General features: G+C 35.2%; 1 protein-coding gene across 3 annotated transcripts in view; it reads right to left on the bottom strand.

The window, feature by feature from the left end:
• Window positions 1-1,289: 1,289 nt before the first annotated feature.
• U2SURP (U2 snRNP associated SURP domain containing) overlaps window positions 1,290-12,951 on the bottom strand; it is a 55,039-nt gene continuing 43,377 nt past the window's right edge. For all 3 annotated transcript variants that reach the window (XM_030873297.2, XM_030873295.2, XM_060298514.1), the window contains 4 exons: window positions 10,728-10,838; window positions 8,208-8,326; window positions 6,789-6,965; window positions 1,290-5,639 (listed from right to left, as the gene is read on the bottom strand). In XM_030873297.2, coding sequence (XP_030729157.1) covers window positions 5,501-5,639; window positions 6,789-6,965; window positions 8,208-8,326; window positions 10,728-10,838 — 546 coding nt within the window. In that variant the 3' untranslated portion in view covers window positions 1,290-5,500. The remainder of the gene's footprint in view (window positions 5,640-6,788; window positions 6,966-8,207; window positions 8,327-10,727; window positions 10,839-12,951) is intronic.

The following is a 12,951-nucleotide window of genomic DNA, read 5'->3' on the forward strand; positions in this document are numbered from 1 at the left end:
AAAAATAAGTTCTTTATTCCAAACAGTTTCATGCTCTGTGTTTTCTAATAGGAAAAAATAACTTAAAAAAATTAAAACAAAAGTTTTTTTTTCCCTTTGTGGCAAAATGAGTGTCTTGTCTAAACACTGAGTATACTAAATGCCAGAATTTTAGTTTCCTTTTCATCAGGCAATAAATAAGCTAAAAAAGCATTTGAGTATGGTCATTTATATTAATACACTACAATTTCAAAATCACATATGCTTTGAAAGTGTATTTTGCACCCCATGCTATGATATGTTGATGTGAAATCATATCATACATAATCATTTAAAGAGAACACAGCACAAAAGTGATAAAAAAAAGTCAGTGGTTGGCATATATACTTGGTATTACTGTTTTCTTTTTTAAGTTTTTACTCAAAATAGAAAATGCTAATGTGCCATTTGCAGAAAAAACTTTTCAAATTCTATAAGAAAATATAGAAATTTTAAAAGAAAAAGTAGGCTTTAAAAAAGAACCAATGCACATGCTACCACATGGATGAACCTGAAGGGACATTATGCTAAGTGAAATATGCTAGTCACAAAAAGACAAGTTCTGTATGATTCCACTTACTTGCATGCAGTATCTGAAGTAGTCAAACTCACAGAAAGTAAAAAATGGTGGTTGCCGGGTGTGGGGATGGGGGAGTAATGTTTAATAGGTACACAGTTTCAGTTTTGTATCATGAAAAGTTCTGGAGACAGGTTGCATAACAATGTGAACATACTTCACACGACTAAACTGTACACCCAAAAATGGTTAGGATGGTAAATTTTGTTGAGTATTTTACCACAATTTAAAAGATTTTAAAGGAACCAATAAATTATTTTTAATGTGATAATGATACTGTGGTTATGTTTTAAAAAAGAAAACACTTAGAGACATTTAGAGACTAATAACTTGGTATTTGCAGACCGATGGGTACTAGGAATGCTCATCCTATTATTCTACTTTCATATATGTTTGAAAATTGCCTCCATAAAACAGAACAAACTCTCTTTAAAAAGTGGAACCAATAAGGAACTAAAATTTCCTTATCAAAAAAATCATCTAGGGCTTCCCTGGTGGCACAGTGGTTAAGAGTCCGCCTGCCGATGCAGGGGACACGGGTTCGTGCCCCAGTCCGGGAAGATCCCATGTGCCGCGGAGCGGCTGGACCCGTGAGCCATGGCCGCTGAGCCTGCGCGTCCAGAGCCTGTGCTCCGCAACGGGAGAGGCCACAGCAGTGAGAGGCCCGCGTACCACACACACACAAAAAAAATCATCTATCATGACAATATTTTATTATGGTTTAAACATGTAAAATGTAGTAACATTTTAGCTATAACTGATAAATATGACACATCACTTATTTCACTTGGGATAACGCTGCTGAAAACTAGATATTGTTTGCTGGGCTTACATTAGAAAAACTGTATGGAGAAAATTACATGAACAGTCTAAAGTTTGCTATGAAAACAACGTATTTTATTAAAGTAATTAAAAGTCAAAAAACAACAACAAAAAGGAAATTCCACAACCTTTGTTTGCAACTATATAATCTTTATGTAGAAAAACTATAAAGTGACAGTCTGGAAAGCAACTCCACAATAAACTGAATCCTTACATCAAGAGTAGTTAATTATGGAATCAGTTCACCCAAAAGAAATTGTCTTGCTATAGAATATTTCAGCTAAGCTGATTTCAACTGTATTATTCTCATTTCTGAAAATTTGTCTTTCCTGATATTTCAAATCACCAAAGATATAACGTACAAGACCCTGTTGAAGTCAAAGGATAAAACACAAAAATACTCCAAGCACAATTACATATAAAAATGAATGAGGGCATTTATCTACAGATCTACAAAACTATATAAATAACCAATTATACATATAATCCGTGTACACTGACGCTCCATGAGGTGGTACTGAATAAACACTGAGGCATTGAATTTTCAACACTGGAACATGGCTCACTCTGGACAGCAGCGCATTCCCACCTTTTAGTCCAGCATCACAACACATCCCCTGGGATCTGTATTTGTGTATCATCTAAGTCCTGGGAAGTTGATAACAAAATAAAGAAAAATGCCAAAAGGAAAATGAATTAAATACTCCCTAAAATCTATTCTAAAACATGCATGTGGAATATGAAGAAACCAAGCACTTCATGAGTTTTTACAGTCATATGTTCCTTTAAACTTACACTAGTGTCTTCATTAGTACCTGCACTGAATTTTCTGTAGCTTTTCCATTAATATATAATAGAAGAGGAAAACAACAAAGCAAAAAGAAGCTCTTATTTTCTTAGAAAAGTGGTACTATTTATTTTTAAAAACAACTTTCTCTGCTAAAGAAATCACACTGTCGTGGTCATCAGAACAGGTTAAGTCACTTGGACAATACTTATTTCATGTCATTTTTAATAATCATATACTATTATCATGTCCATGTAATTTTTTCAGAACTTATACCACAATGGAGGCAAATATGGGCAGAATATTTCTAATAAACTATATTAGCTCACGATTAGAATTTCTTTAAAATATTTTCAAGTGATCAAGAATATTAAAGTTTGTGGGAAAAAATGTGAAAGTCATAAGCAAGTATTTCCTCCCTCTAAGTTCCTTTAATTGGGATAAAAGTCTCAGGAATGGTCTGCAATAAAGAAAAACTAGGTCAGTGTATAGTACTTTCTGCAAACTTCAGCAGAAATGCCAAGAACACTCTGAGCCAAATAAAAGTGATCTTTTGGGTCAGGGCTTTTTGTTTTAGTTCTTTAGTCTCTAACTTCTCAACATGTTGCAGTCCAGAAGTGCCCATAAGCTTATTAACAATAATAAGGAAATACAAAGTCAAAGAAAAGATTCACAAACATGATTTACTTTCTCTCACCTGTCAAAGAATGAGAGATTAAGTGGTATTAACCTGGTAAGGAATCCCTGTGCATGTTAGAGAGTGAAAGGTTTAAGCCACGCCCTTTATAAAAAGAGTAGCCATCAGAGGATTTCCTCCTGCATGTAGCTGTGGTGAGGATAACTGTCTATCACAGAGCTGAAACAGGGTATTTCCTATAACTGGATGGCCACACCTACAAACATTTTAGTCAACCTGTAGAAGTTTTGCTATCTAATTAAGTGTTCTTTAGACAGGAAACAGGAATAACATGCTATTATAAAAATATGGTAGAGAATATCTCCTCCCTTACAATTCACCAATTTCTGACCGTTAAGCTTTCACAGAATCCATGGAGAATTAAACACACTTACTCTGGATATTTTCTCATTAAGTTGGAAATAACCTATCTAACAATATCATTTGCAATTCCAGGGGAAAAAAATCCAATACAATCTAATACGAACATTAGCAAACTTCACAGAATACATATTCTACCAAGCCTACGCAATCCCCACCCATCACCCAAAAGGAAGCCAGTCTCACCCACTCTAAGATAGATAAACGATGTTCGTTATATCTGGACGCAGATTAAAAGAACTGCTATGTCCCACTGCAGTAGAAAAAATACTAAATATAAGCACCCGAAACTGACCTAACAATTTCTACACACTCCTGCTTCTCCAGGATATTTTTTTAAAGAGAGAAAAAGAAGTACTCCTTGCAACTTGACTGGCAAAATCATTTCCTGACTTATCATTTCTAAGCCTATACTAGATACCAATGAATGACAGAGTGCCCGCAATCACCAGCAATTCAACATTGTTATTTCTGCAAAGAAAGGTAATTATATAAAATTCCATTCTCCCAGGCAATGAACAGGGGAGAAAAACATGCTCTTTAAAAATGGCTATATTTGTAGGTTTTTAAAAACCAGCACCAAATGTTCATGTTTAATTATTCTGAGCAACATTTAGTAATTAACACCCTAACAATACGGACAAACAAAAGAGTGCATGATAAGGGAATAACTTTCAAGCAATATTGCATGTTGATAAGAACCACTAAGTAAAATAATCTGATTGGCTCATTTCTACAGCTATTGTAGGTCTGCCCAGTTTGGCAATAACATGCCTCACTGCTCAGCTGATATTCCTACTCCTCAAATCATGAGTACAGCTTTTTTATTTTGTGACTAGGCAAGACTAAGTAAAACAACTTGAAAAGGTATTTTTAAAAAACAAGCTAACTCAAAACAATCCATTATTAGAACAGTTTTCTACTCTATTAAGAGGGGGAAAAAAACATCAACCATTGTATAAAGTGCCTAAATGAAAAACTGAAAGCAAGATTCACAAATAGTAGTAGTGTCAGTTCAAGTCTACATAACCCTTTATTACATTATAGCAATATTATATTCAACATTACACAAGTTTTCTTATTTCTTCCTCATACTGCAATTTATTACCACTCTATTACAGATTTCAACTCTGCAAATGGTTTAAATCAACTTTTTGCACCTTTAATTTACAAACCATTGGATGTTAAGTTTCCTGAAAATTATTTTATTTTTAAATTTTACTTAAAGCTAAACCTAAAACTAAATTCTTTAAAAACAAACCAAAAAAACCCAACAAAGGTGCTTTACACTGAACCTTGTAGAAATATTCTGATACCAGTGTTTGAAAGACAGCCTACAGAGGGCTGTAAAACGGTAACCTTCAAAAAAAAATTCTATGGCCAACTATTATTAGAAAACTTTTAAGTAAACTTTTCTAATGAGAAGATGAAATCGAGAGATGGAAATTTAATTTTTCCCTGAAAATAAGTAGTTGCTCAGGACACAGGTTAAGTCTATTGAAACCATATTGCTTCTCTGAAAAAAGAAAAAAATATTCTAACCAGGCATTGCATTAACAAAAGACTACACCACATTTGCCTAGTCTTTTGATCTCTGGGTACTAGTATTACTTAAGGGAACCTTACCAAAGAAACTGGTTGGCAAACCTACCAAATGTGAGTCTCAGGTCCCTAAATTTTGACAGTCATCTTAGTAAATATAAAACTTTAGCTACCTGAACAATGGAGCTTGTAAAGTGCATTAGGTATAAGAAACACAGCAGAAGTGCTAAACTCACTTAAGTAGGACTTTAAGGGACTTGATGTCATCGATAGGGCAAAAAAACAACGTTATAGTTTTCTGTTCAGATTTTATTTGAAATCTAATTCAAATTGTCAAAGCTACAAAAGGGGGGAAGACATCTGTATTATTTTTTGCTAAGTCACAACATCCTAAAACAAAATATTACTACTGCCAGCAGATCCATTATACACATTTTTGATGAAGTTCATTAGCACAATAAAAATCTCATCTTGAGAAACAGCCACAATGAAAGTAATTTATACAATATAAAACAACGACAGGTCTACAGATGCAGTTACTTATGAGTTTACACATGCATTCACAAACAAAGAAAAACCCCAGGAATGCTCTTTCATTAGATTTTTTGTTTTTTTGTTTTTTTTTAAAAAAAACAGACCGTTCAGGCACAAAACAAAATCGCATTTCCAATAAGTGACAGCATCTTAAAAATTTATGTCAGTGTTTGTTTTTCTTTGACTTTTTATGAGACCTGTGTGGAGATCGGGACTGGGATCTGGATTTCTTCCCTGATTTTTTAGGGGATCTAGACCGTGATCGCCTAGACCTTTTAGGTGTCCTTGAACCAGATGGAGATCTGAGGAAACAAACAAAAACAATTTAACCAAAGTACTCATGTGATCAAAACTGACTATCCTTAAATTATCTAAAGTGATCTTTAAGAGAGCACAATGAAAGTCACTGAAATAAAAAAGGATGTAAACTTTCCAAGTTTATGCTTTGCCTACCGTGTGCACACACACACACAGATTTTGTACTTCCTAGGCGCTGCATCAGTGATCATTGGTGGTATGCATGCTTAGAAAGACAGACTCCTGAGCCTTACTACTGCTCTACTGAATCAAAATCTCAAGAGGCAGGGACTGGGAATTTGCATTTTAACAAGCTCCCCAGATTATTATAAGCCAAAGTTCAAAATGGCATCCAAGATCATTCACAAACTTTTAAACGCAGCAGCTTTGCAGCCTATCTTCTTGAAGGGAAAGAACCAACTACTGCAATATCATTTGAGGAAATCATTTAAGACAGCATAACTCTGTGCTATTCATGAAAATTACCAAAACAAATAATTATATATACATATATATAATTTTCATGAACATGTATATAAATATATGCACAAGCACCATTTAGAAAAAGAGACTTATCTGTTGTATAAAGATTTTACTAAAAATGGTTACAATAAAAACGTTTTAGGATAAAAAGCAGTTTTAGCTCTTAGAAAAATTCTTCTATAAAACACTAGATAAATAAAACATTTCTGAACCACCTTTCTGGAACTAGGAGGAGAAAGGTATATAACACACTAAATTAAACACTGAAGAAATGGTATCTATGTCCATAAGTCTCTACCCAAGAACTTGCTAATAAGATTACTGTTGGGTGGGGAGGGAGAATGTATTTTTCTTTCAGCCCTGACAAAAATCAAAGAATATTCTATAGAAGCTAAAGAACAGAAAGGAAAGGAAAGCAGCTATCCCTACTCCACAGGAAACTGATGTTTAAAATTCTTGGCTGGTCTTTCCTTGTTGGAAGCTTTCTTGTGCTTTAGTCATGACAAGGCTGGGGTGGTGAGATGGGAAGGAAGATTCTAAAATGAAAGTATATCTGTTTGGTTTTCTAAAATCCTTTAAAAAATGGCTGCCAACCAAATTATTTTCAAAAGCTGGTGGAATGACAAGGAAACTGGCATTTCAAATATTACAGAAAAATGACTTGCGTTTACCTTTTGGCCTTTTTGCTAACATCTCTAGGAGAATCTTTGTGAGATGACCTGGACCGTGAGCTCTCTTTATGAGATCTTTCTGAACGCTCTGATCGCTCCGATTTTGGTGATGGGGATTTCACTCGTCTACCACTGCTACTGCGAGATGGGCTAGGGGACGTACTGTGTCGCCTTTTCCTATGGAACAAAGCCCCCAAAACATTCCATAAGTGAGCAAAGGATCAGGTATTCATTTTCCTTCTACTAAATTAGCTTTTAATTCCTACCAGCTTACACTATCTTTATTTTCACTAACCTTATTAATGTTATTTTCCAACAACATTCAAAGCCTTTTATACTAAGAACAAATAAGTCTTAAAGATAGGTTGATCTAGACAAAAACTGAATTCAACTAAATTAGATTTTCTCCTGCTCTAAGAAAGATTATTGGAACAATGGACCAAATTTCATAAAGGTCTCTGATTAGACAATCGTGTTTTTTAAAATGTTAATTTCCTGCTCTTGAAACCTTTTGTTGTTGTTTGATCTTGAAACTTTTACTGTAGTTAAGTATGAAAACGGGGCATCATGTAGGCACACTACTCTTAAATGATTGGGGACGAGGGGGGAAGGAAGAGGAAGAAGAAAATAAAGCAAAAGGAGAAATATTTTAACATTGGGGAAATATGGGTGAAGGATATCTGGGAATTCTTTATACTATTTTTGCAACTTTTCTATAAATCTGAAATTATATCAAGATAATAATAGAAAACAAAAAAGTGATAGATTTACTACTTAACCAATTAGTATAACTGTTATTTGTAACTATATGTAGGGTGACTGAGCCAAATTTTTTTTCTTGGCATTTGTTTGGTTTTTATTAGGAAAACCTCAATTCTGTTAACTGAAGTAATTTTCTCTACTAATCAGAGATTTAGGAACTGTGCAAGTAAGGAATAAAAACTAAAAGAGAAATGATTTTGATTAGAATAAAGCCTTAAAGTGAGGACCAAGTCCCTATGGCCTATATACACAAACTCCCTTTACAAACAGGACCAGGAGACTCAAGTTTACAGATATCAGCCTCAGCACAGAAGAAAAGCTTATATTGGAGGCAACAGGTAAGATCTAGCAAGTTGTTTAGTTATTTAAGCCTTAGGTTTGATACCTAATACGGTAACTGAATTCTTGCACCGAACTAAGGCTAAGGTACCATACGAACCATGTAAAGGGATGATGTCCCAGATAACTAAGCCAAGTGCCAACTGACTGCCCCATTTCTCAGCTAACTCTGCCTCCTGCAGGCAGAGGCCAAACATGTTTACCACACACACAAAAATACTTTTCCAGTTTGTTGGCACCAGTGATGAAAATATTACAAAATGAAACATGATTCCAAATCCTGAAACCAGTATAGGCATTAAATGAGAAATGTTATACCTTTCTTTCCTTGTTGGAGTACACTCATCCTTTTCCTTCTTGTCTTTGGATCGAGATTCCAATTTTTCTTTATCCTTCTTATCTCTTTCTCGTTCTCTTTCTAATTCTTTCTCTTTCTCCTGTTTTTTTTTTTTTTTAAAGAGAAAGTATTTAGCCATTAAAAACACCAACCTGGTTAATCTCATTTATGAAACAATATTGCCTCTTCTAGTTAACTATTTTTTAAATTACTACTGAAGGTATAACTATTTTTTTAAAATACCTACTCTTCCAGAAAACCAGTCATTTCTTCTACTCTTCTACTTATACTGAATAATAATAGTGATGCCAGTGACAGCAGCTGAACATTTTCTGAGTGCCTACCACAGGCCAAGCAATTAATAAACAATTTTCCATATATCATTTCATGTAATTCCTCGAAACATGTCTAGGAATAGCATTATCCTCATTCTAGAGATGAAAAATGAGACTCAGAAAGGCTAAGTACCATGCCTGTGGTCATACAGGATGGTGAAGTCAGGATTTGAGCCAAAGCTCCAGAGCCAGGGCTCTCTTAGCTACTACCTAGAGTGCTGTCCCTCCACTTGAAAAAACAATTGGAAAAAGCTAACAGAACAATGACCTTTCCAACTCAGACTGCAATAAAATGGTCAATAGTGATTCTAATGGTACAGCAAGTTGATTTAATCAAAGGAAAGCCCTTACAAAGTAATATGTTGAAAAGGAGAAAGAGCTATTCACAATACTCGTCCATCAGAAAATACTATACTATCAGAAAACACTATTAAAATACTATTAATACTCAATACTAATACTATTGAGAAACAAGTACCAATCATATTGGAAATGTTAAATCCTAATTTATAAAAGTACAAACTGACTACATGACTATATTATTATATAAACCAAAAAATAACTTATTTGCTTATCCCCAACTGCTACAACTGCCACTTCTCACTTGAAATTATGATTTCTATTGATAATTAAAGGAGTGGCTATAGACAATGAACCCACAAAGCCAACTTAGCTTTCCACTAACAGGAATTAAATTTCTCTATGATTTGTATGCATCAAGAAAGCTAACTGATATCTGATAAAAAGCCTACATCAGATGCTGGCACATGTTTTCCATAAGGGCCAGGTGGTGAATATTTTCTTTGTGGGCCACAACCGGTCTACTCTACCGCTTTAGTCGCCACAGTAGATAATACACAGATAATAAGTGAAGGGGTATGGCTGTGTTTTAATAAGTTTATTTACAAAAATGAGGTGATGGCCATAGTCTGCTGACCCCTAGCATGTACCTTCAAAAAGTACATTCTTCCCTCCAATTACAACGATGGAATGCAAGGAGACTAAAATGGTAATACATGTATTACTACATTAGACCCAGTGGGCATCTCAAGGTGTAGTCTTCCATGCACATCAAACATCCACCATCTCCAAAGGGACTCATGGGGTTCAGACACATAACATCTTTTTTTAAAAAAAAAAAACTCATTTATCTTTTTTCCAAATACAACATACTGAGCACAAATTTAAAAAGTGATGCTGAGGAGACTGACTTCCTCTGGTGACCTGTAGGATACATTTTCCTGATTGACACTTTCATAGGAATCAGACTACAGTTAAAACACTCAAGATATTTTAAACATTTTAATTCAATAATAAAGAGTTAATATAGCTATTATCTAATTCACAATCCTGCAAAATTGGGACTTATCAACCCAGTTTTACAGAGTAAAAGCAGGTTTCAGTGACGTGCCTAGGAGTGCACAGCAGACAGTGGCACCAGGGTCCACAGTGTTGTACAGCAACAAGCTGCTTTACCACACTGTTGTGCTCCCGTCACCATTAATAGGTTTGTATGATTTTAAGCTCCCTTCTAGTTGTTTCTATTTCTCTCTATAATCTTTTATTTGTAATGACAGTCAAGATATAGGTAAAAATTAATAGCAGTCCCGATAAAATTCCTAGGTTCTTTCAACAATTATCATGTAGGCCTCCTTGTTCTAAAATTCTCTGTATATCCCTGAACACTTTTTTATGTATAAGAATACGAGGTCCCTCAAAAGCTTAGAATTCACAGATGAGATATTCTACCACTTGCTGTCCCTCCTTGGACACAATGGAAAAGGAGTCCTAAATGAAATTCCCAAACCCTAACACCATCTCTGACTCTGTGCTACTTCTCAGGGTTCTTGGTGTCTCACTGTCACAAATGTGACTCTTCCTATAGTATCTTCCAGTTCTGAAAGCATGTTCTTAGCAGGATTTCATGCTCCACAGGTAGCATCAGGAATAAAACAGTGTGCTGTTGCCCTAAGACTGCTTTCCACGCTGAAATAACTGTAAAACGTCAAGTTTCAAACATTCCGAATTAGCTACCAATATTCAGCATGTAGACAAAGGATATAATTTAAATATTCTTTTCCTTAAATATGCCAATATATCAATATTGTAGGCAGTCAAACAAGTAACTCTGGAAAATGCATATTACTGCGTATACTGATTCCGTACTCGTTGAAGAAGTTTATCTCTGTAGTGTTCTACTTGTTCCTGAAAGCTCTGGCCTGGTTTTTTAGGTCTTTTTCCAGATTCCAATTCATCTTGAAACTTCATAACTTTGAGCTGTGAAATAACACATATTTAAAATAAATCTTTTTATCACTATAGCTTCTCAAGGAGTGCTTTGCTCCTTTAAAAAAAACTCTCTTCTTTGAAACAAGTGTATAAAAACGAAAAGCATAAGTATAGCAACATAAAACATAAAAACATACAGTAACCGATTAAGGACTCAGTCAAAATATAACATCAATGTGTAACTCCCTCATCGGAAGGCCACTTGTCAGACAAGCCCAACTATGCAGAATTCAAGTAATCAGACATTGGTCCACGTGCTCTCTGCACAGCCACACGAGATGACTTGACAAAAATGACTGTTCTAATTTGTGGTAAATCAGTTTAAGAGGTAAGCATCCAAGAGTCAAACAACAGATCTGAATGCTACTTTGGTGAAAGAAAGGCATTCCTAGAGCACCTTTTGAAGATCATTATAAAATCCCTAGCTACAGTTCCTGCTGATGTGGCCTAACTCAGGCACAAGCACAAGTCCAGGGCGCCCAGAAAACAGGTCACAAAGGGTCCCAACTCAAAAGACAGTAGCCCATGGAATGGCTTGTTAGCCATCTATCCCCTGGCTGCCCTGGGACAGTGCCAAGTATATCACCTTTCCCCTCAACTATTCACTCTTTCCTCAGGGATGAGGGCAGAAAAGGGATCTTTCTACTTCAACAACAAAGAAGACCCTTCACCTGGCTCCCCACCTAGTGTTCCACTCCTCCAACCCTTATTGATAGAAACGGAGACAACAGCAGAATGAGAAAAGAAAATGCCAGCCTAGGCACTGCTCTAAGCGGAATCTGAAAGATTAAGAACTTGCTTCCAGTAAACACTGTAATTTATGGCTGCGTGTTTTCTAAGTGCTTTGCAGAGAATGTCAATATTTTATAACACAAATCCTTTGGTTTTTATTAATCCCGTGGTAAAAAAAGATTCAGCTATAGACATCTTTATTACGACACATGTGGGGAAAAAAAGAGCTTTTAGAAAGAAAAACTACACAATAAATATACATTATACATACTATATATATCCTATAGTATATAATAAAACTAATTAGAACTTAATTCTTTATTTAAGGGTTCTCCAATAAAAAGGTACTCACTGAATTCTAAATTCAGAAACTGACATTTGAATTTAGGGGCAGAGAAGAGAGCGCGCATGAATAAAGCTCATGAGCCCTGAGTTCTAGTTCAAATTTGCCACCAGTTGTGGACCTTTACTCCACACGACTAAATCTCAGAGTAAATAAGGGAGAAGAATAGATAATTCTATAACAAACCCAAGATCTACATTTTAAAATCAGGATTTGGCTCACGTCCAAATCCCAATTGCGATAGGGTAGCCACTACGAGAGTAGGATGAACCACCGCTGAGTATCTAACAAAGAGAGAGGCCAGATTCTCAAAGAACATATAAAGTAGGGAAATGTATATATATAAGGTGTGTTGCTATGTGCACCTCTGTGTATGCATATATAGCACAAATCAGTATACACATATACAGTGTAGAACCATCCAAATTAACAAAAGTTGTATCACATGGTTTTCTTTCAAGTCAATAAGAAAACAGAACATTTAGAAACAGTCTGTTTTGGCATTTATAAGAGGGTAATTCAATTATCAAGAAAATACATTTTTTATTGAACTCAATCTTTGTTTCTACTCCAATAGATCCATCAGGTCAGTAAGGCAGAGTTCAGTAAGACTGGGAGAAGTTCTGAGAGTTAAGGGCCATGTGCAGCTTGAAAAAGGTCCACAGGTGAGCACATTCACTGATAACACAACATCTTATTCCCCTACCATTTTATAAAGAATGTATATGAATATACCTCAGGAAAAATGAATCAACTTACTAACTCTGAAAATCCCTCCTCTCTACTTAAAATTGACATCACACTGATTCTGTGTAAGGCTGAAACAAAACGTTTTCTCTATTAACTTTCTGGCTTGGTGATATCGAGAAAGAGGTGGGCAAGAACTTGTACCAGCCCAGCAGTGAGTAAGTGGAGAAGTGGAAATTAAGGTGGTAGGTATTATAAGTTAGTAAGAGGAAAAGCACTGACAACCAGTAGGCATATAAAATACTGTTAAATGAACGGACAGAGTATTAAAATTCACCC

This window comes from Globicephala melas, chromosome 4, assembly GCF_963455315.2.
Source record: "Globicephala melas chromosome 4, mGloMel1.2, whole genome shotgun sequence".
NCBI lineage: Eukaryota > Metazoa > Chordata > Mammalia > Artiodactyla > Delphinidae > Globicephala > Globicephala melas.